Source organism: Anolis sagrei, chromosome 1, assembly GCF_037176765.1.
Source record: "Anolis sagrei isolate rAnoSag1 chromosome 1, rAnoSag1.mat, whole genome shotgun sequence".
NCBI lineage: Eukaryota > Metazoa > Chordata > Lepidosauria > Squamata > Dactyloidae > Anolis > Anolis sagrei.
The window spans coordinates 142,636,501-142,661,484 of record NC_090021.1 but is presented as its reverse complement, the minus strand read 5'-3'; the positions used below and the strand labels follow the sequence as shown (position 1 = coordinate 142,661,484).

The 24,984-nt window shown below is 41.5% G+C and overlaps 1 protein-coding gene across 1 annotated transcript in view; it reads left to right on the top strand.

Annotated features, from left to right (window-relative positions):
• GABRP (gamma-aminobutyric acid type A receptor subunit pi) overlaps positions 1-9,020 on the top strand; it is a 47,591-nt gene extending 38,571 nt beyond the window's left edge. Inside the window, exons 7-10 of the mRNA XM_060786209.2 lie at positions 75-212; positions 1,974-2,126; positions 4,679-4,872; positions 7,514-9,020. Coding sequence (XP_060642192.2) covers positions 75-212; positions 1,974-2,126; positions 4,679-4,872; positions 7,514-7,816 — 788 coding nt within the window. The 3' untranslated portion in view covers positions 7,817-9,020. The remainder of the gene's footprint in view (positions 1-74; positions 213-1,973; positions 2,127-4,678; positions 4,873-7,513) is intronic.
• The last annotated feature ends 15,964 nt before the right edge of the window (positions 9,021-24,984 follow it).

The following is a 24,984-nucleotide window of genomic DNA, read 5'->3' as shown; positions in this document are numbered from 1 at the left end:
TTCATTATTCCCAAGTGCTGCTCATTAACCTGGTGTATCAATCTTCTTGTCAATCTTCATTTCTTCATCTCTAGGGGGATATGATGAAAACGATGTACTGTTCACCTGGTTGAGGGGGAATGATTCTGTCCACGGCCTTGAGAACCTGCGACTCTCCCAGTACACAGTGGAACGGTATTGCACCCTTTCAACAATGTCCCACCAGGAAACAGGTAATGAACTTGAACAGTGAGTTGAAGCAAATAGGGAAACAAAGCTCATTGCCTGCTAACCCCAGGTAATGCTCTCCAGTCCAGCTATAAAGCTTTCTATGATCTTGAGTTATTTCCTGATGAAAGTTTTACATGTGGGGCATTTGCTGTTGGAAATAGTCAAATGGCTTGAGGAACAGATAGAGGGCCCTTACACACATCCCTATATCCCAGAATATAAAGGGAAAAAATCCCACATTATCTGAGTGTGGACTTAGATAACCCAGTTCAAAGCAGATATTTTGGGATTTTCTGACTTGATATTCTGGGACATAGGGCTGTGTGGAAGGGCCCATACTCCTCCCACTCAGGTTCATTTTATATCATCAAACGATCTGGCATTATTGTTTTGTGAGTACCAATGAGACAATATACTTAGCACTATATCACCATTAGAGCTGCTCCCTCTAATGGTGATATAGTATATGTCTATTTGTCATACTAATTCTGCTTATCTGTTTACAGTAGACTCTCTGATATCCAACATCCATGGGGATTAGTAGATGCTGGATAAACGTAGTTTCTGGTTACTTGAGAGTTAGTATTAAAAATAAGCCTAACAAACGCTATACCTTATACTATACTGTTTTACTGTATTATATAATATATAATATATTAATATTGGAGCCCCCGGTACGCAGTGGGTTAAACTCCTGAGCTTTTGAACTTGCTGACTGAAAGGTCAGCAGTTCAAACCCAAGGAGTAGGGTGAGCTCCTGCTGCTAGCCCCAGCTTCTGCCAACCTAGCAGTTTGAAAACATGCAAATGTGAGTAAATCAATAGAAACCGTTTCAGCAGGAAGGTAACAGCGCTCCATGCAGTCATGCTGACCACATGACCTTGGAGGTGCCTACCACAAGGCCAGCTCTTTGGCTTCGAAATGGAGATGAACACCACCTCACAGAGTCGGACATGACTAGACTTAATGTCAAGGGGAAACATTTACCTTTACTACACCAATATTATATAATACTGTTTTAGGGTAGGGTAAAGGTTTTCACTGAAATTAATTCCAGTCGTGCCCGACTCTGGAGGGTGGTGCTCATCTCCATTTCTAAGCCGAAGAGTCGGCGTTGTCCGTAGATGCCTCCAAGGTCATGTGGCCAGCATGACTGCATGGAATGCCGTAACCTTCCCGCCGGAGCGGTACTTATTGATACTGTTTTACTATATTATAAAACAACTTTTTATTAAAAGTATTATTTGATTTTTTGCCAATTGCTAGAGAGTTTTAATTGCTTGAGTATCAATTAACTGAAAGTATACTGTATATTGTATTTAGCATACTCTGTTATGTAGTTTATCATTAAAGGGTTAAGATGGGCTTAATTTGCAAATATGATTGCCAAGAGATGGAATCCAGTTGAGAGAAAAGAAAACAATGTTGTCTAATACATGTACGTTTAATATAATGCCTAAATTGAATCTTAGAGGTAGCATCTTGTGCTCTGTTTCTGAACCATGCAGATAAATCTGCCTTCTCAGTTGCTTCTTAGGCCAACAGTAATGCCACGGAGATACTTCTTTCTTTATATTTATGGTCAACACTGGGCTTGCCTTCTGTTTTGTGTGCCAACTTAAGCTGAAATATATCAACTCTTCCTTCTGGCTAGTTATGAGATTGTGAATCTCTGCTGACTTGGAAAATTTACGTCTTTTTGGCTTAAGAGCATTTACTCTCCTTAGACGTCTTCATGGATGGTGTTTTCTTCCTCTGAATAGGCAATTACCCAAGACTGGTATTGCAGTTTGAACTCAAGAGAAATATCCTTTATTTCATCCTGGAGACTTACGTACCGTCCACTCTGCTGGTTATTCTGTCTTGGGTTTCTTTTTGGATCACTCTGGATTCGGTTCCTGCAAGAACATGTATTGGTGAGGTATTCCTTGAAATAAATCCATGATTCGATATTATAAATATTACCTTCTGGCTGAGAGATTCTGTGATCCGCAACCAAAGAAATATTGTTTCCAACTCTGCTTATTATAGACATGCCATGAAGAGTGGGTGGAGAAGTGGAAGGAGAGCAGCATGTTTTTCATGTTACCCTGAAAGTAGGAAATTAAATTTTCATCCTATTAACATTTTAAGAGATTTTTTTCTCATGTCAGGAGCGACTTGAGAAACTGCAAGTCACTTCTGGTGTGAGAGAATTGGCCGTCTGCAAAGATGTTGCCCAGGGATGCCTGGATGTTTTACCATCCTGTGGGAGGCTTCTCTCATGTCCCCGCATGGGAAGTTGGAGCTGACAGATGGGAGCTCACAGATTCGAACTGCCGACCTTTAGTTCAGCAGTTCAGCCGGCACAAGGGTTTAATCCATTGCACCACCATGGCACCTTATTTTGAGAGATGAAACTAATCATCACAAATATTTGACATTGGACAGGTTTTCAGGCTGACATTTGGAATAAGAAAGATTTAGTGTATGATTTTAAATCACATCTTGAATGTAATTTTTCTCAACTCCAATTTTGCCTGCTTTCAACTCATTGGCATCTCTTGATTATTTTATTTTATTTTATTTTGGCAGACTTCTAATATGAAATCCCATAAGCTGCCAAATGCCTGCTACTAATTACCACCGTATGTTATCTATCTAAACCTGTCAATGTCAGATGGATAATACCATTAGCAGTCAACTAAGAAGTGCTATCAGATTTCAAATATCATTACATGCTAACTATCAAACATAATCACATCTGGCAATTTCCACCCATAAACTGTCATCCTAGGTGGTTGGATTTTTTAATGGCTTCTCAAGGGTTCCTCAACCAGAATGTCAATGGAAGACCACCAAGAGGACAAAAATCACAGCATTACAAGCTGTGTACCAGTTTGTAATATATTTCCCTGCAGTGTAAAGGAATGCCAGGTATATTCCAGAACATCAGCTCATACAGAAGACAGCCTAGAACATAGTCCAGAATCCCTTGTATTACGAAGTGTTTCCATGATAAGCCAAGAATCCTTAGAGACAAGGCCACATGCAACAGGAATATCTAGGAGACTTGAGCATGATTCCAAACTATGCCTGGTCTAGAGAAAATTCTCTAAGAGCTCAATTTAAGTCCCAAAAAACTGGTTTCTACTCCCCCCAGGTTTTGGCCTTAACAGACAAATTCTTTCTGACCTGCGTAAACATTGGGCCTCTCGATGGTTCTGGCTGATTTCCAGACGGCAACTGTTCTTATCTTACTCCTCATTAACTGCAGCAGGTGTGAAATTATCTTGCAAACTCGAGTAAACTTTCTTCCCTGGCTGTGACAGGAACTTTCTCATGAGAACAAAGCCCTTCCCCTGACCCTTCTCAATCAGAGTTTGCAGTAACCTTATTGTCCAAAGTGTCTCCATTTTGCATCTCATCCTCACATCAGGTTCACTATCCAAGTCAGACCCAGAAACATTGGAAGAGGGAAACCAATCACAGATACAGGCTCAAACACAGGCTGAGTCACAACAATATCTGATATGCAGGATGAATTTTCATTCACTGGACCAAATTTGGCATAAATACCTGATACGTTCAAATATGGATACTGGTGGGGATAGGGGAGGGATTGATTTTGTCACTGGGGAGTTGTAGTTGCTGGGATTTATAGTTCACCCACATTCAAAGAGCATTCTGAACTCCATCAATGATGGAATTGAAGCAAACTTGGCACATAGAACTCCCATGACCAACAGAAAATACTGGAAGGGTTTGGTGGGCATTGACCTTGAGTTTTGGAGTTGTAGTTCACCTACATCCAGAGAGCACTGTGGACTCAAGCAATGATGGATCTGGACCAAACTTGGTACAAATACTCAATATGCCCAAATGTGAACACTGGTGGAGTTTGGGGAAAATAGACCTTGACATTTGTGAGTTGTAGCTGTTGAGATTTATAGTTCACCTACAATAAAAGAGCAATCTGAACTCCACCAACAATAGAATTGGGCCAAACTTCCCACACAGAACCCCCATGACCAACAGAAAATACTTTTTTTATGGTCTTTGGTAACCCCTCTGATACCTCCTCACGACCCCTCAGGGGTCCTGACCCCCAGGTTGAGAAACACTGGCGTAGCAGAACAAACATCTCCGCATGTATATGCTTGTCCGCAATGTCCTGCCTCACATACAAAGGAAGAAATGTTTGAGGCTACTGACAATGCGATCACTATTACCCATTTTTGGTAAAAAGATATTTAGCCTTTTATTTATATCAGTTTTATACTACTTTCTGCAATGCTTTTGATACAAAATAAAAAAGTGAGATTTCAGAAGACTAGCTGGCTGTCCTCAGATCTGTAATAATAGTCAATTGCTAGTGATTGGTCTCTGCATGTCATAAAAATGATGTTCCATTAGTACCCTCTACTAAATTTCAATACAAAATGCCCATCTGCCTTGAAATGACCATGTTTTCTATTCTGCTTTACAGGAGTAACAACAGTGTTGTCGATGACCACTCTGATGATGGGCTCACGCAACTCAATAACCAAGACTAATGGTTTTATCAAAGCCATTGATATTTACCTAGGCATCTGCTTCAGCTTTATATTTGGTGCCTTGGTGGAATATGCAGTCGCACACTATATCATGTCTCAAAAATGTTTACACAGTAAACCTGAAAAGGTGAGCAAAAGATGGAAATGGTCAAACAGATACTCACCTTCCCAGAGAAGAAGCTACTGCACCTCCATACATTATTTTAAAAGGCTCCAAAATCACTGGGTTGTTGTAGGTTTTTGGGCTATATGGTCATGTTCTAGAGGCATTCTCTCCTGACGTTTCACCTGCATCTATGGCAAGCATCCTAAGAGGTGAGGTCTGAGGATGCTGGCCATAGATGCAGGTGAAACGTAAGAAAAGAATGCCTCTAGAACATGGCTATATAGCCCGAAAAACCTACAACAACCCCATGATTCCAACCATGAAAGCCTTCGACAATACATTGCTCCAAAATCACTTCACTGGTCTGGGATTATAAATTCACATTATGTTTACACTTGTACCTATAAAAGTCAGGGTTGGTTCCAGATTCCAAGTAGCCCAGGACACAGTGTCTTTCGGTACATCTGTTTCCTGTTTGTTTATTTATTTATTTGCCATATTTATACCCTACCTTTTCTACCCCATCAGGGGAACTCAAGGCGGCTTACAATGGCACATACACAGTGCCTCAAAACAACAAATTAACCTTAAAATAGTTTAAAATTACAACATATTAAAATGGTTAAAATACATTCAAAGTTAAAAACACACCATCTAAAGTCTAAGGCCGTTCCAAGGTCAAATTGCACATAATTCTATTCGGTATACTGCATTGTCCTAATTTCATCAGGCTTCGATGGTCTTACTTACAGAGAAGGTACTCTGAGAAATATCAGTGTTGCAGCATTGTTTTTGGGGATTGTGGGAAATTGAAAGGGAAGCTATACCCAACCATCACATTTTGGTTAGATTCTCTCTCTCTCTCTCTTTCTGTGTGTGTGCATGTGTGTGAATAAAATAGGATATAATAAATATAATATATTAGAGACACTTATCATACCTTATCAGACACAGTTTTTTCCCTGTTTCTCCATGCTGCCGAAACGGGGTCCCACAGAGTCCATCACATGACGCGGGGAAACATCTAGTATGGCCATGTTCTAGAAGCATTCTCTCCTGACGTTTCACCTGCATCTGTGGCAAGCATACTCAAAGATTGTGACCTCACAGATGCAGGCAAAATGTCAGGAGAGAATGCTTCTAGAATATGGCCATACAGCCCAAAAAACCTGCAACAACCCAGCTTTTTTTTAAGAGGAATGGTGTCTTTTTCTGTACATTGTAGTAAAAGAGCAAAGTAGTGGGGTTTTTTTTGTGATACCCTCCAGTGTTTCACAAATGAAACTGAGGACATATAGGGCAAAGTGACATCAGAGTGTGGTCAAGATGTCAAAAATCATTACTGAGGTTGAACAGAAGTTCTCAGAAGCTCTAGGTGCTCTTACTGCCTATTACAGGGAAAACCAGCTGATCCCTAATCCATCTAAAACACAGACATGTGCTTTTCACCTTAAGAACAGACAAGCATCCCGAGCTCTGAGGATCACCTGGGAAGGAATCCCACTGGAGCATTGCAGCACACCCAAATACCTGGGAGTTACCCTGGACCGTGCTGACTTACAAGAAGCACTGCTTGATTATCAAGCAAAAAGTGGGCGCTACAAACAATGTCATACAAAAGCTGACTGGCACAACCTGGGGTCACAACCAGACACAGTGAAGACATCTGCCCTTGCGCTATGCTACTCTGCTGCTGAGTATGCATGCCCAGTGTGGAACACATCTCACCATGCTAAAACAGTGGATGTGACTCTTAATGAGACATGCCGCATTATCACGGGGTGTCTGCGCCCTACACCACTGAAGAAATTACACTGTTTAGCTGGTATTGCACCACCTGACATCCGCCGGGAAGTAATAGCTAATAGTGAAAGGACCAAAGCAGTGATATCTCCAGCTCATCCCTTGTTTGGGTATCAGCCAGCACGTCAACAACTTAAATCAAGAAATAGTTTTCTAAGATCTACAGAGACACTCACTGGAACACCCCAGCAAGCGAGAGTCCAAAAGTGGCAGGCTCAGACCCAGAACCTCAATCAATGGCTGATACCAAATGAGAGACTCCCTCCTGGGCACACAGAAAACTGGGTGACTTGGAAGGCGCTGAACAGACTGCGCTCTGGCACCACGAGATGCAGAGCCAACCTTAAGAAATGGGGCCACAAAGTGGAATCCACGACATGCGAGTGCGGAGAGGAGCAAACCACTGACCACCTGCTGCAATGCAACCTGAGCCCTGCTATGTGCACAATGGAGGACCTTCTTGCGGCAACACCAGAGGCACTCCAAGTGGCCAGAAACTGGTCAAAGAACATTTAATCAACTACCAAACTTGCAAACTTTGTGTTTTGTTTGTTTGTTTGTTAAAAAATGCAATACAACTGTTTGGTTTGGAAGAACATATAGGAAGCCATTCAATGACGCCTGACAACACAAGGACATGCTCAGTGAGAGCCTAAAGAGGGCATTAATATTTGGTCTCTTAGACTCTGTATAGTATCAATGAATTTTATCTTCAGCTACTTTTTAAAATCCCAAATCAATGATATATTGGTAGTAAACGTCCCACTGTTGCCATTTGCAGTTGCATTATTGTACATTCTGATAGTTTGTTTATTAGTGATAGACATCCTCACCTGTCACTTTCGTTCTCCTGTTTCAGAGTCCTGCCAGTGATGTTCCCAGAGAAAATGAGGATGTCACCATTACCAACGTCCTTACCACTTCTGCCACCAGCTACAATCAAAAGATAAACTTCACTGACATTGATAACGTCGCCTACGGTGGCTTGAACATGGCTCCAAAAGACAAAATGAAATCCATGTTGAAGAACAAGCTGCGCAAAGTCATTGACTTTTTCACCATTCAGAATCCATGCAACATTGATCACTATTCAAAACTGCTATTCCCCTTTTTGTTTGTCTTAGTTAATTTGGTTTACTGGGCTTATTACCTGATGTTTTAGGGAAATGCAGCTGTCTCATAGAACGGCAAATTAACTGTCAGTACAACATGCTCAGAAGTTCACTTTTGGCAATATTTCAATGGATTCAATATGTGCCAGATGATTTACTTTTGGCAGGGCATCTGTAGCCTGCTCGTGAGACGCTTATAGCATGAAATGGCTTTGGAGACGCTATCTCTCAGGTACTCAAACTGTGGCTGCATTGCCACATGAAGGATTTGTCTCAAAACTCATAGGGATGCACAAAAGTCCCATAAATGGCAGGACATGTTAGTGGTAGCAGTGTGGTGGTGTATCTTACCCAGAAAGGTAAGACTTCCCACATCAATTAATTTGTTCTGCCAGTTTTTATCTCCACTAGGAGCAAGCCTTTTGTAAATCCAGTGGGTCTTCACTGCTCACTTAATGATGAGGCAACCAGAATTATTTTACATCACAATAAGGATAGGTTCCAACAATATGTTGTTACTGGAAAAGCCTACCTCTCACCCATGCTCAATGTCTGTGAGGATTGCAGCTAAGGGCAGAAGGGACAAGTCATTGGATTGAGGTGTCAGGAGTAACACTATAACCTCTGCTGAATGAAAACTACCAGTGCGCTGATCCCGGAAGCCTGGGTCTACTACATCTCTGTCTGGAAAGAGAGATAAAAACAGGCGAGGAGTCCATGACGGTAAGGCGCTTCTTGGGTTGTTGTCATCATGTGCTAAAACAAATAATTTCAACTCAGAGGTGTATGTGCAACATAAATGAGAACATTGCTCCTGTCAAATAACATTTCGATGTCTTTCACCCCCCCCCCCCCCCATTTCTCCCATTGTAGAAATGGAGATAGTACAGCATATGTTTGCTGGATTCCTATTCCCTCTGTAACTTTGCATGCCCCTTTTTCCTGGAATACATGTGCTGTAGAGTCAGAAGCTAGCTGACCATAGCTTTGCATTGGAGGACCTAAAGATTCAATGTCAATCAAATCCAGGAATGATCAAACTTAATGCTGACTTGAAGGCAGGGCCGTAGCCAGAAAAAAAATGGGGGGTGGGGGTTTGAAACTTTTTAAAGCAAATCATGAAGAGTAGTTCGATAACACAACAGCAACATTTTTAATACAGTCCAAAGACCCTTATAAAAGGTATAAGATACAAGGTATGCAAGGTTAGTAAATCCAAAAATAGCCAAAAAATTAGGGTTTTTTTAACCTGAAAATTTGGGGGGGGGGGCTGATCCCCTAACCCCCACCCCCACCCCACCCCCGGCTACAGGCCTGCTTGAAGGGTTAAGTCACCGCAATGCTAGAAATTGGAGGACCAAAAGGACAATGTCAGAGGAGGGGCAGAATTTATACTGGAAAACAATGCTTTCATTGTATTGTCGAAGGCTTCCATGGCTGGAATCACTGAATTGTTGTAGGTTTTTCAGGCTATATAGCCCGAAAAACCTACAACAACTCAGTGATTCCAGCCATGAAAGCCTTTGACAATAAATTCAGTAAATGTTATCAAAATTCAAGCAACATTTTGAGCATTGTGTACTAAATGAAGGACCCTGTGTCTCCCAGTGTGAAACAAGGTAAATGGTGCTGCTTGAGTTCAAAGGTTTAGGTAGATTGGTGGAGTACTGCTTTTGACCAAGGATGTTCCTCCATCTCTTCGTGGAGGTGACAGTTTGTCGTGGTGAACTTGGGCTGACGCAAGGCATCTGAGAAGTTTTCCCTGTGACACCTGCCAAGTGCATCTAGCGGGCGCTTACCATATGATTGATTAAAGTTTCTCCGGGCTCCTTGCTCTCTGAAATGAGCACAACATATGAAACATTATGGATTTTTCTTTAATAACATTTTATTGAGCCATTTCTCCCACAGTCCATTGCAAAGGATCAAAGCCGCATATTCATAAATCATACATTTTATAAAGTGCAACATCTCAGGAAATGACTCCAAAACAGAACTAGCAATTGCAAGGTGAATGAGAACACATGCTCGTAATGAAATGTTGGTTTGAAGATTTTGACATTTAGAAAAAATTCTAGAAAATGTAATAAAGAGAAGTGCTCTTTAAAAAATATATATCAAAAACATGGATACATCTCTCTTTTTGTCACTTCTTTTAGATTCCAGATAAAAAAATGACGCCTATCTCACAAATGTATTTGAATGGTGCAGGAAACGTATCTTAGATCTCATTTATATTCTCACTTTTGGTCTGTAATTATTGTATATTGTCGGAAGGACACTCTGCAAATCAAGCCAACACTGAAAATTCAGGTAGGGGGATGGTGTCATGTATCATGTTCTGCAGTTGATGGTGGTTGGTGGTGGCAGGCCTAGCAGTTGGTGATGGAAGGGTTAATGTAAGTCTTAGTTCTAAAGGATTGAGTAATCTATGAGTAAGAGTTCATGGGTGAAAGCAATTAAGGATGGAGGTATGCAAGAGATATGTTTCTGGATATAAGGAGCTAGCCTTGAGATTGATCTTGGGGAGAAAAGTATTCTGTCACAGTGCCAGGGTTCTGCCTTATTCAGGTAGAGATGAACCAAACAATCTCCCAGTCTGTGTTTAAACAGTTTAATTAAAGCAGCACTTACTGTCTTGCTGTTTTAATAGTCCAAAACATAAAGATAGCACTCAGCCACAGAATATAAAACAAAAACTGACAGCAAACACTGTTGCAGGTTCAAGATAACACCGTAGTAAAAAGGTCCAGTCCAGTGGTCTAATGCCGAGAATTCAATAAGCGAAGTCCAGGGATCAAGAGTCTATACCGTAGTCAAAAGCCAGTCCAAAGATTCAAGGTTCTGTGGTTCCAAGAGTACAGGAGACAGGTCAGGATACAAAAAATCCACAAGCCTAGAGGAAAACCAGCAGCATCTACCACCATCAACTGCAGAACATGATACATGACTGGTGGACTGGATGGCCCTTATGGTCTTTTCCAACTTTATGTTTCTATGATCTTCACAAGTGGCTGTTTACAATGTCTAGAGCCATTTTCAGGATAGTACCATCAACTTATCCTCTGAAGGCTAATAATGCATTTGTTGACAATACTAAAATTTGTATAATTACCTTTTTTTACTACAGTTCCAAGAACAGTATCAAAACTCTGTTTGACATGCATGTCTATCTAGTGTACAATATAGTACACGCATGGGCAAACTTTAGCCATCCAAGTGTTTTGGACTTCAGCTCCCACAATTCCTAACAGCTGGCTGGGATTTCTGGGAGTTGAAGTCCAAAACATCCGGTCCGTCGAAGGTTGCTCATGCCTGATATAGTATGATCTATGAAGTTTGATGAAGCTTTGTTTATAACAGGCATGGGCAAACTTTGGCCCTCCAGGTGTTTTGGACTCCAACTCCCACAATTCCTAACACCCTACTGGCTGTTAGGAATAGTGGGAGTTGAAGTCCAAAACACCCGGAGGGCCAAGTTTGCCCACTTTAGGTATATAGTCTGAAGAAGAGTGTTTATAGCTCAGAGATATAATGCATTATCTGCATGCTAATGGCCCCAGATTTAGTCTCCGACAGCAGCAGAGGTCTGAGGACCATACACACCCCAACTTGGGAAAGCTGCATACTCCCCCCCCCCCACACACTTTTTAAATGTTAAAAATGTTATCTGTAACACAACTTATGTGCAGATATCAACAAAGACATGTGAATTTGCTCTTATTAAAAAACATTAAAAGCACATGGAGGGGGGTGGAATTACACTGCTAATGGGAAGTACTGCTGTGGGACCACAGATCAGTTGCATGGTGAATGAAGAGGAGTGATAGCAAAGGTCGCCATTCTGGTAAGTTACTTGCATAAATGCCATGGGATAGCAGCGTTTGACAATAAAATCCTATATCAATGGATGGTAAAATTGTTTTGGGGATTTACATATGCATAAACATGCTACACCAGGCATGGGCAAACTTCAGCCCTCGAGTTGTTTTGGACTTCAACTCCCAGAAATCCCAGCCTGCTTACTGGCTGTCAGGAATTGTGGGAACTGAAGTCCAAAACACCTGGAGGGCTGAAGTTCGCCCATGCCTTTGCTACACAGTAATCCTGTCCCAATCCTCCAGTTACTACATACTGGGAAGCAGCTTCTGCAATTGCCCAGGGTCTGTTCCTTTGGCAGTTAGGACCTCACTTCCTCCTATGAACTATCTCCAGTGAAATAGGCAAAAACAGGATCCCATTGCAATTCTCCTTCATGTTTGAGTTCACTCAAGTGATGGATCATCAGCCAACTGCTTCCTGAGCAACAGGAGAGCTGACCTCTTTCGTTTGCAGTAGCTGCTTCTCAGTAAGTGGAATTTGGACAACTTTCACTGTCTCTCTGTAGTACCTAAACTCAGACTACATAAGGATCACAATGCAAAACAGTCAAGAGCACGTAATATATATTTTGAATTATCAGTAATAATTATGTGCTTTCTCTAGTGTTTAAGAGTCCATCCTCAGCCACTAGGTAGGGGTACCATATATTTGGAAAACAAAAAAAAAGAACCAAAAAAAAAGAAAAAAAGAAAAGGAAACATTTCCCAGTGGACTACTTCAAACTTCGCATCACCATGACTCCTCTCACTTCAAATAAACCTACCATATAAGCTGTGATGCCATGTTCCCTTGTGTCCAATAAGGCTTACTCCCAGCCGTTAAGTGTCTTTAGAACAGCAGCTTCTAATGCTTGTTTTATCCACAGATTTACTGAACCTTTTTATCACCACTTATTACCACAGGTGAAATAAAAAAATGGCTTTATCAGTGTTTTTGTGAGTACTAGCTAAAGCCCTGGACATGCTGTATGCCTTTGGACTTATGGCAAATACTAAGGTGAACCAATCAATAACACGGGGTGAATGGTGATACATTTCTACACCACAAGAAAGAAGAACACTTCAACATGTGTTAGCAAACTTTTTTTATTGTGAACTAATAATATGTATGTGTGATATGAAAAAATCAGTTCAAAGCACATAATGTGAAATCACATACTGGATCATATGGCAGTGTAGATCCAGCCAAAGTGGGAGTCCAGTGAGATTCTAATTTACTAGCAAGAAGAACACATACTGTCTATCACAATATGAAGCCTATACTATTTTGTAAACAAAATTAGTAACTAGCAGGAAAAACGCTTGTGCCTTTTCAAATCGCTATAGACACAATAATGTAAGTCTCCAGGAACAAACACCCCTCCATTGCTGCAAGAAAACCCACATACCAGCTTTTCTGATACTGGGTTGTTGTAGGTTTTTTCGGGCTATATGACCATGGTCTAAAGGCATTCTCTCCTGACATTTCGTCTGCATCTGTGGCAAGCATCCTCAGAGGTAGTGAAAAAACCTACAACAACCCAGTGATTCCGGCCATGAAAGCCTTCGACAATACATTTTCTGATACTTTTTTATTTTGTGCCAAAAGCATTGCATAAATAAGTATAAAACTGATTTTTGTGTGGGTGTCAGGAGTGACTTGAGAAACTGCGAGTCGCTTCTGGTGTGAGAAAATTGGCTGTCTGCAAGGACGTTGCCCAGGGGATGCCTAGATGTTTTACCATCCTTGTGGGAGACTTCTCTCATGTTCCTGCATGGGGAGCTGGAGGTCACAGAGGGAGCTCATCTGCGCTCTCCCCGGATTCGAACCCCCAACCTGTCGGTCTTCAGTCCTGCTGACACAAAGGTTTAACTCATTGCACCACCGAGGGCTCCTAAAACTGATAAAATACAGGGAACACAAGAGGCTAAATAATTTTAGACCAAAAACAGGCAACAGTGACCTCACTGTCTGTAGCTTTAAACAGTTCTTCCTCTGTGCATGAGGCAGGGCATTGTGGAAAAGCATACAGAGTTGTTTTTTTCTGCTTCACAGTCACACAAGGTAGTGCCATTTAGTCAGGTTGTCTTTTGATGTCACAACAGCACTGCTTTACAAGATTTTTGTGATGCTGATGAAGTGCCAACAGGAGCTTCAGGGAGCTTAATTTTAATATTCATTGACAAGAAAGAGCTTAGCTTGGCTTTGCTTTTTTTCGGAAGAGAATTCTACATGTGGCTCTCATCATTGTTTGAAAACATAGTGCCACACTTAAATGCTTCCATCTGTTGACATGGTGCTCATGCATTTTTCATAAAAGATGAGGCCCAACCAACAGACTCTTGCTAGGGTGGTAGCAGCTCTATTTGTCTTTTCTTTACCATACAGAATTAAACATGACAGCATGAGAACACTTGTTTTATGTAAATCAAGTATGTATTGGTGAGATAAATTTATAATAAAGCTGCTACATTCTGCTAAATCATATTTGCTTTAGATACTTCATCGTTGAAGACGGGAGAGGGTGGGAGGGTGCTCACTGAGAAGTTTCTCAGCACTGTTAGAGGAAGTAACTTTAGCAAATTTGTGCCTTTCTCTAAGAACATATCAATAATTTCCTAATTGTTGGTTCACAAACTCACTTGTTGCACCAGTTACTCCACAGTTTATTTGATTTGGTTAATCCTTTGTTTTGAATCTGCAGTTCTCTTGCTCTCTTCTTCAATGTTTGAAGAGTACATATTACAGAACTCAGCAAAAATCTTTGCCTTTCCCAGCAGGCTCAGGCAAAAGCAAATTGCTGTAGCTTCTCCTAGCTTGTGTGTTCTTTCTTAATAATAACTTTGACCAATCTTGAATGTTCCTTGGTCACATGTCTCCTGGTTTTAATCTGTGAAGGATATCCCAATTTGGAGAACTCGGTAGGGTCAATGTGTGAGTGGAGAACCACCAGAGGTTTAGAGTGAATGCTAGGAAAGAATTCTGCCTGAAACTATAGAGAGCCACTGTGTTGTAGCTCAGCAAGTGTTGGGGGATTTTTCTGATGACAGGTCAGATAATGCAGGTGATGATGGGTTTCAAAGTGAGAAGTCTGAGTGTTCGGAGAGAGTTGCAGGTGGATGAGACCAATGTTGTGGATTCCTGTGCTCATTTCCAGGCAACAGGAAAAAGTGAAAGTTCCAGTTCCCTTAAGAAAAGGCCTTGGACAAATGGGGAGTGTTCTCGGAAAACTAGATTATGCTTGAGAACACAAGGAGTGAAGAATAGACAAATGAGATATTCTCGAAGAATTCGAAATAAGACTTCGAAGGCCCAGGATGTTTGGCATGATTTCATGGGCACCTGGATGGGCTTAAATTAAGTGTTTCGGGCTTCAAGCCTCTCACAAGACACACCGTTGCCATAAGGAATGGCTCTCCTGTCTCTGCTCTCAAATTCTGGATTCAAGTATTCTCATGTTTCCTGTTATGATTCCTGCTTTTGTTTCCTGAAAGTGTTTACCTTGGGAAAGTTCCTGTTTTCATGTTTATGGATTTATGTATGAAGAACTGCTGTGGATTTTGGTTCTCTTGATTTTATCTTCTTTGACATTTTGGGATTACTACAATTTTGTACTTTCTATTCTACTGAACCTTTTGGAATTGCCCCTTCCCCCCCCTTTTTTTTATCTGCTTTCCTTAATAAACATTTTAGATAGTATTACTGAACTGGTTTGTGGCAAATTAATTTGATTGTGGATTTATTCCACGCCTTTTTGGAAGGCACGGGATAAACCCAGTACTTCCGGTGTCTGGACTGCAGTCTAGACACCATTCCCATAGTTTTCTGGAATGGGGGGGAATCCCACCCCCAAAGCCCCCAAATCCCTTTTAAAAGTAAGGAAAACTTACCTGGCCTCCATTACAGTCTTGCCAGAACCAGCGCTCCTGGTGCATCATTTCTATGCGCTGGGAGAGTTCCGGCAAGACTGTAATGGATGCCGGATAAGTTTTCCTTACCTTTAAAAGGGGTTTAGGGCTTTTGAGGTGGGGGCTATGGTGTCCCACCGTTGTAATGGGAAGTCCAAGTACAACATTTGGACACCTACCCCAGAAATCGCGTACTTCCTGGGTTTGGTATGAACAGGTCCCCAGGATCATCCGTGTTTTTTAAACGCGGATGCTCCTGGGATAACGGCCTGTCTGGAAGCACCCTGAGAGTGTTTGAAGACTAAGCTATACCTCACCAAACTACCACATTTCATTGGGAGCAAGCTGAAGGGGTCTGCAGCTCAATTGGCCCTGTTCTTGCTTAGCAGTCAAGCTCTAAGAAAAGGCAAGATGCAAACAGAGTCTGGGACTGGAAACAATGTTGGTGGGAGATGTCCTTGCCATTTAGTTCTGTTTAGTGGCTACATAAGTCCCTGAGAGAGTACTTTTCTGGTGATCTTGTTGGAGCACTCCAGGAGGGCATTGTGGATATTCTTGGCACAGGAGATCTGGAATTCGATCATGCTGAGGTACTGGGTGTAGGGCAGGCTCTCCGTCTGGACTGTGTCCAGCTGGCTGACTATCAGGAGCCGCATTATGAAGTGTTTGGCACTGTCAAAGCTCTGGGAGAGGCACTCGTAGGCCTCTCAGACTAATAAACTCAGGACCTCATCATAACACTGATTTTCAGAATTGTAGGATGCTTCTGCTCCAGTTGAGCCATGGAGCCCCACACCACCCACCAGACAATGTAGGCTCTTCCAGCAGGGTTTCATGGCTCAACCAGGGTGCAAGTGTCCTATGACGCTACGCTGGCAACACGGAAGCCTTCCCGTGTTTTATTAGGAACAACAGGGCTAGCACAGGGGGAAGATGCAACATCATGCTTCCCCACATGTGTTGGGCAAGTGCCACTGATGAACCTATAGGCCGATATTTTTCTTTTTTGGAACAGGTAACTAATAAGATGTTAAATTGCACTGGTCAGTTTTGCAAATGTTGCTTTAAAGATAAAGAGTCCACAACCAGTTAAAATATCCTAAATATGCAAGATAATACCATAAAGCTGATTTTTTGCACTACCATGGGCTACAATTGTATTATTCAAAATGAAACTTCCAATACATGTTTTGACTATGAAGATATGCTGTATAAAATGAATATAGCCAAGGAATAAAGTCTCCCAATTTTTTTAGATCTGACTTTTTGAAACTGCAATATGAGAGCTTTGAAATACTTGGAGTGGTCCCAGAGAAGTTAAACCAGATATTATATTGGATATTTCTGTGTACAGTCAGCCATCTACTTTCACTTGGCTTAGGGGCACAAGACTCCAATGAAAATGAAAAAAGAAAAAGAAAAAAAAAGAAATTGCTATTTTTTAGCTAAGAGAAAATCTCTCTAGGAATTTCTAGGTCTTCCAGAATAGCTCTATACTTAGTTTCCAGTGGAAGCTGACCACAGAATTGCATTTTAATCAAATCCACGAATATTCAAATCTGCAATATCAAGACTAAAAATATTGGGAAGGGGGGCTGGTTTCTTTTTCACTAAGAGACTTTTTTTGGTTCCATTTAATGATTTCAGTTGAGAAACTTGTATCACCCTTTTCTAAATAGGGGAGAAAGTATCTGAGATCACAGAAATGGCACAAGAGGGAAGAATTAAAAATATTCCCCTGTTTCGTCTATGCTGTCGATCTAAGTCAACTCAGGGGCCCTTGGTGACTATTGCACATAAAAATAAATATTTTGGGAAATAGAATACAGTTTCTGTTTCTAATTAAACGTGTTTTGTGCTCTGTGTTTTTAATCTGAATGGTTGTTATTGTTTTCTACTGCCTTTTGTGTTGCATTTGTTTGTGAACTGGCCAAACAATATCTGTAATGTATAACGTTCTGCAACAGAGCTAGAGGCCAAGGACTGAAGATGGTTGGACCCAAAATATCAGCATATGCCACTCCTTTTTCTAAACAAGCCATACAGAGGAGGATATGTGCACACAGCCCTATATCCCAGAATATCCAGGCAGAAAGTCCCACAATATCTGCTTTGAACTGGGTTATCTGAGTCCACACACAAATAATGTCGGATTTTCTGCCTTGATATTCTGGAATATAGGGCTGTGTGAAAGGGTCACTGCTTTGAACTGGATTATATGGCAGTGTAGACTCATAAAATCCAGTTCAAAGCAGATAATGAGGATTAATAGCTTTGATAATCTGGAATATCTGGCAGTGTAGAAAGGGTAGCAATTACAGGATACAACCCTTTCCATTATGACACCTTCCTTTGCAGACAAGTGTAGTGCGTCAGTCCTGTACTCCAGCTTCCCATAATACAGAGAAATTAAATCCTCTTCTCTATCGTTAAGCAATATTAGCATGCCCATACTTAATCATTGTCCCCTCTGGGTAACTGCATGCCTTTCTAAGAGTTTGGGTATAGCACATACTCATGCCATTTCATGGATTTACCATGTCTTTTCTCTTCCTTTATTCAGTTTGTTTGTCCTTCATTTTTGTAGTCTTTAGTTCTTTCTCACATATGCTTAGGGAATGCAGCAGGTATATGTTACAGTGCCTTGCAATGTGAGATGCTATGAATCCTATAGCATTTGTAAGCAGGCCCGTAGCCAGGATTTCGTTTCGGGGGGGGGGGGGGGGGCTGAATTTTTTTTCAGGGAGGGTTCGGGGGGGGGCTGAGTTTCGGGGGGGGCTGAGTCTGAGTGAAAGAGGGTCTAGCCTAGCAAACCTTTTGTATCATTACCCCAATACCCCCATGCATATGGGATATATTGAGTATGGTGATCAGATCATGATATGAATAAACATAACAGTTTAAATAATGCACCAATAAGGCCTTTTCACAAACTACCATGAAAATTTCGGGGGGGGGGGGCTGAAGCCCCCCGAGCCCCCCCCCCCCCCGGCTACATGCCTGTTTGTAAGTAAACATACTTTATGTGTTTTAGCCAAAGAAAGCTAAGCCTCCTTTATTTCTCTGTTATACCCTTATGCAAGTATTTGTAATGTGATTTCAGCATTCTCAAGAACCACAGGTTCAGAAACCCGGTGTGTCTAGCCAGGGGCGGCTCAACCCATTACACAAAGTAAGCATTTGCAGTATAGTTGATTTTGCCCAGGGGCGCTTTTGAGGCGCTCTTGGGGGAAAATAGACCTTGACAAATGTGAGTTGTAGTTACTGGGATGTATAGTTCACCTAAAATCAAAGCGCATTCTGAATTTCACCAATGATGGAATTGAACCAAATAGAACTCCCATTGAAAATTACCTAGGGCTGCCTCTGTGTCTAGCTAATTCACAAAACACAGACAGTTAGAAGGCAAAAACCAGATATTCATTCTCACCGACCAGAGAGGATGTCAGTGGAGAAATCACTCCAAAGTACTGACATACTGCAAAGTGAATACAGAGCATTTTTATTTTATTTAACAGCTATTCAAGAAACCCGCACCAGCTCCTAATTGGCTGCAAAGCTATCCGTCTAGCTCGGAAGCCAGAGCAGCAGAGACAGCAAGCAGGAGGAGACTCTGCCCACTAGGCAGCAGCCTCCTCCTTCTCGTCGCCTGTGCTACTCCCAGCTTTGGAAGCCCCTTGGGCTCAGCTGACGGCACTGCCAGGCTAGCTGGACAAATTGTCACCAGATTTGGTCACAAGACACCTATCATGCCAACGAGTGACCGTCGCTCATAAAAACACTGAAAAACACAGCAGAAGGGACTTAAAAAGTCAAAAAACAAAAAAAATTACAACACATATACAAAACCACATATATATGCAAACACACATATATACACATATACACAAATATATATACACATATACATATAACACATATGTGTATAACACACACAAACACACATACACATAACGTAAACATACAAAACACATATACACATACTGGGCCACAGCTACGTGTGGCAGGGGATGACGTATGTATGTATGTATGTATGTATGTATGTATGTATAAATTGGGGGTCTGGTTTCTGATATCATGGTGCTGGTATTGGACTGGTTGTTGCTCACCTGCTTGTGAATATGAGAATTACTCTCCTTGTGAAACACCATAAAGACTCTTGCATGACGTTAAATCCTCTTATACACAGAGTAGGGCCTGCTTTGTTGCTGCCTCATATGCCATTCTTTACAAGTGTGCCAATTGCCTGCTTTGGCGCTATGTGTGTGAATGCATTTAAGAAACATTGTGTATTCTTCCTAGCTTCGGGGAATTGTTTTGATTGATATGCACAAATTCATCTATTTCTGTTGGTGTCACTTTTAGTATTTTCGTATTACGTTAAACTGAAAGAACTCTATCTCTCAAGTGCCCTGGAGTGTATTTGGGTATTTGCATTACAATCGTTTGTTTAGCTTCCCAGGCAGGAATCCTTTCATAACCAACATTTCTTGTGACAACTGTCTTTAGAAGGGAAACAACAACTATCTCAAATAACAGTCACTTTGGATTGTTATCACTAGCTGTAATGCTTCCCCATCAGAATATTTGCAAAGCCATTTTCCTTAAGAACAGCGGTGCCTTTAAGTAAATTGTTTAGGAAATTGTATTTTTATTCATATCCTGCCTTTCAGTCCCCGCTCAGTATTCTATTAAGGTTTGCATTCGGTTGCATTACTCTGCTTGACTTGGTAATGCATGGCATATGATGATGAAATTGTATTTTGACAAAAAATGTCTTTGAAGTATAAATTAGTGTCAGGTGTTGTTGATTGTAGAGAAGGCAAGCATAAAAATAACAATAAATAAAAAAAATCTCCAGTGAAGTCATAAGTAGTTCAGGACTGAATGTGAATAAGCTCAGAATGAACAGAGCTTTGGCAGTAAATCAAACAAACAAAACATAGGCAAAAATAGGACATCTCTGTTTTAACCTTCTGGTTGTAGACATAAAATCCACCCCACCCCACCCCAGTCTAGAATCACTAAGCATCATATATACTGTATGTATTGTATTATATATTTATAGTTCAAACATCACACTGGCAACAAAGATCCGTATAGTCAAAGCCATGGTATTCCCTGTAGTAACCTATGGATGTGAGAGCTGGACTTAGGGAAGGCTGAGCGAAGGAAGATCGATGCTTTTGAACTGTGGTGTTGAAGGAAAGTGCTGAGAGTGCCTTGGACTGCGAGAAGATCCAACCAGTCCATCCTCCAGGAAATAAAGCCCAACTGTTCATTGGAGGGAAGGATACTAGAGACAAAGTTGAAGTACTTTGGCCACATCATGAGGAGACAGCAAAGCCTGGAGAAGACAATTATGCTGGGGAAAGTGGAAGGCAAAAGGAAGAGGGGCCGACCAAGGGCAAGATGGATGGATGGCATCCTTGAAGTGACTGGACTGACCTTGAAGGAGCTGGGGGTGGTGACGGCCGACAGGGAGCTCTGGCGTGGGCTGGTCCATGAGGTTATGAAGAGTCGGAGACGACGGAACGAATGAACAACAACAGTTCAAACATCCTTTCATTTATTTGTCTAATATCTTTAGGACAATGTTTCTCAACTTTCCAAATGCTGTTCCTCATGTTGTGGTGACCCCCAACCATAAAATTATTTTTGTCGCTACTTCATAGCTGTAATTTTGCTATTGTTATGAATTGTAATGTAAATGTCTGATATGCAGGATGTATTTTCATTTACTGGACCAAATTTGAATACTGGTAGGAGTTGAGTGGGAGATTGATTTTAATAATAATAATAATAATAATAATAATAATAATATACTTTATTTATATTCTGCCCTATATCCGCAAGGGGACTCAGGGTGGATCACAGAACACATACACGATAAACATTCAATGCTGTTGCAACAGAAAGGACAAACAGACAGGCAGAGGGATGTTGTGGTGGCATCCAACTTTGGTGCTCTGGAGTTTGTGCTTAGTTCTGGACACAGAGGGGTGCTGTAGCTCCATCCTCTATGACAGTGTTTCTCAACCTGGGGGTCGGGACCCCCCGGGGGGGGGGTTGCAAGAGTGTGTCAGAGGGGTCGCCAAATACCACCAGATAACACAGTACTTTCTGTTGGTTATGGGGGTTCTGTGTGGGAAGTTTGGCCCAATTCTATCATCGGTGAGGTTCAGAATATTCTTTGATTGTAGGCGAACTATAAATCCCAGCAACTAAAACTCCCAAATGTCAAGGTCTAGTTTCCTCAAAATCCACCAGTGTTCGCATTTGGGCATATTGAGTATTCATGTCAAGTTTGGTTCAGATCCATCATTGTTTGAGTCCACAGTGCTCTCTGGATGTAGGTGAACTACAACTCCAAAATTCAAGGTCAGTGCCCACCAAACCCTTCCAATATTTTCTGGGAGTTCTGTGTGCCAAGTTTGGTTCATTTCCATTGCTGGTGGAGTTCAGAATGCTCTTTGATTGGAGGTGAACTATAAATCCCAGCAACTACAACTCCTAAATGACAAAATCAATCCCCCCACAACCCCACCAGTATTCAAATTTGGGCATATTGGGTATTTGTGCCAAATGTGGTCCAGTGAATGAAAATACATCCTGCATATCGGATATTTACATTACAATTCATAACAGTAGCAAAATGACAGTTATGAAGTAGCAACAAAAATATTTTATGGTTGGGGTCACCACAACATGAGGAACTGTATTAAGGGGTCGCGGCATTAGGAAGGTTGAGAACCACTGCTCTATGATAAAGAGCCATTTATTTATTTATTTATTTATTTGCAACATTTGTATCCCACGCATATCAGCCCAAAGGCTACTCACAGACTCCCTCCTTCCTTTTAGTCATTGCCATTTCTGATATTTCTGATATTTCTGGTATTTCCTTGTATAGTGCCAAAAAAAAAAAAAACCTCCCCCACTTTAAGCGGTACCTAATTTCTGTACTTACAGCTCTTAAGCTGTTTTCAAACTGCTTTAAGTGGACAGTAAGCTGGGCTAACAGTTGGGTGCTCACCCTGACCTGGGCTTCGAACTGGCAACCTTTAGGTTGGTAAGATCTTATTGCTGCTGGTGATTTACCAGCTGTGCTAAAGCCCAGCTCTAGCTGTGCTAAAGCCCAGCCCATTGTCATTTGGGAGTTGTAATTGCTGGGATTTATAGTTCACCTACAATCAAAGAGCATCCTGAACTCCACTAACGATGGAATTGAACCAAACTTGGCACACAGATCTTCCATTACCAACATAAAATACTGGAAAGGTTTGGTGGGCATTGACCTTGAATTTTGGCATTGTAGTTCACCTACATCTAGAGAGCACTGTGGACTCAAACAATGATGGATCTGGACCAAACTTGGCACAGATACTCAATATGCCCAAATATAAACACTGATGGAATTTTGGGAAAATAGATCTTGACATTTTGGAGTTGTAGTTGCTCGGATTTATAGTTTACCTACAATCAAAGAGCATTCTGAATCCAATCAATGATAGAATTGGGCCAAACTTCCTACACAGAACCTCCATGCCTTGAAGGCACTCACAGGCGTGAGCCTCCCTCCACCCTCACACGCTCTCCCTCATCACACATTTGCACCACGTTGCCGTGCACCAAGCACGCCTGCTTTCCCCTCCCTGCTTGGAGTCTCAGAAAAAGCCCACCTCTTGACTGAGAGGCTGCCCAATCACAGCAGAGGAGGGTTTTTGGTGGGAGCAGGCATGTAGCCGGGGGGGGGGGGGGGCTCGGGGGGCTTCAGCCCCCTCCCCGAAATTTTCATGGTGGTTCGCGAAAAGGCCTTAATGGTGCATTATTTAAACTGTTATGTTTATTCATATCATGATCTGATCACCATGCTCAATATATCCCATATGCATGGGGGTATTGGGGTAATGTTACAAAAGGTTTGCTAGGCTAGACCCTCTTTCACTCAGACTCAGCCCCCCCTGAAACTCAGCCCCCCCGAAACCCCCCCTGAAAAAAAATTCACCCCCCCCCCCGAAACGAAATCCTGGCTACGGGCCTGGGTGGGAGGATTTGCCGACTGTTTCCAAAAAGGAAGAGAAGGACAGGTGGAGAGATCTTCAGCCTTCTCTGCCAAAGGGATTCCTAAGACCATCAGAAATATGTGTTTTCGGATAGTCTTTGGTGACCCCTCTGAAACCCCCTTGCAACCCTCCCCCCCAGGGATCCCAACCCCCAGGTTGAGAAACACAGCATTAGGGCAAACATGATAGTCTGAACTCAATAGTGATACTTTAAACCCCGCAATAGGGTTTACACAACAAACAAAAACAACCACAAAGAGCATTTACACTTTTGCTTGTAAATGAGTAATTGTCTTGAGACCTTGGAGAGAGAGAGAGAAAAAAAACAACGGTGAGGATAAATGAGAGAAGAATCAGAAGTGATTGGATACCCATTAAACATCCTCTGAGGAGCCGGTGTATTTACAGGCAGCTTTTTCATGCCAATTTTACTTTGAAGATACATAAATTTTGTAATTCTCATCATTAGTAGTATAAGCATGGTAAAGTATAAGTTAATTCTACAGTAATGTGATTATTAAAACCATTAGTCAAAGCCAAGGGATCCATAATTAACTTATTCTCCAGCACCAAGTAAATGATTCTACTGTGTGCTTTAAGGAAGCCATTGTTCACTCTTATGCAAAATACACCAGAGCTATTAGACTATAAAGCTCTGCAATCTTATAATTAAATTATAAATTTTACATATTTTAATAATCCGCTCTATATATTTTAATTGTTTCCAGCATATTACTAGTAAAAAGAGAGAATGACAATTTGGCTTTTCTGCCTCCCAGCCAAAGCACGAGAATAGTTCAACATACTGTAAAATCAACTCATAATCTAACCATGGAGGGAGATGAATATCAATCGTTAAGGAATCAAGATTAGGGAATCAAGAAAAGGAACAAGAAATTCCTCTTGAGGAGCAAAATTCCCTCCTATGAGTGTAATGGGCATGCCATGTTATGTGTACTCTTGTTTACCTGAGACCCATTCACACAATGCAGTTATATTATTTCTATTCCAGGCTATATGGCCATGTTCTAAAGGCATTTTCTCCTGATGTTTCGCCTGCATCTATGGCAAGCATCCTCAGAGGTAGTGAGGTCTGTTGGAACTAGGAAAAAGGGTTTATATATCTAATCAAGGTGATCAGTTGAAACATTCACACCTAGCTCCAGAAGACAAGAGTCCTTTGTCCCACCCTGGTCATTCCACAGATATATAAACCTTTTTTCCTAGTTCCAACAGACCCACTGCGCCACCGGGGGCTCCACTGTTAGGTATGCGCGTAGGTATTATTTGAGGATTCTGCTTGTAGCCTGAAAGGCGATAGGATTTGCTATGTGAGTGTATGAATGCTTGTGAAACTTGTCTGTCTAGGCTAAAAGTTATCTG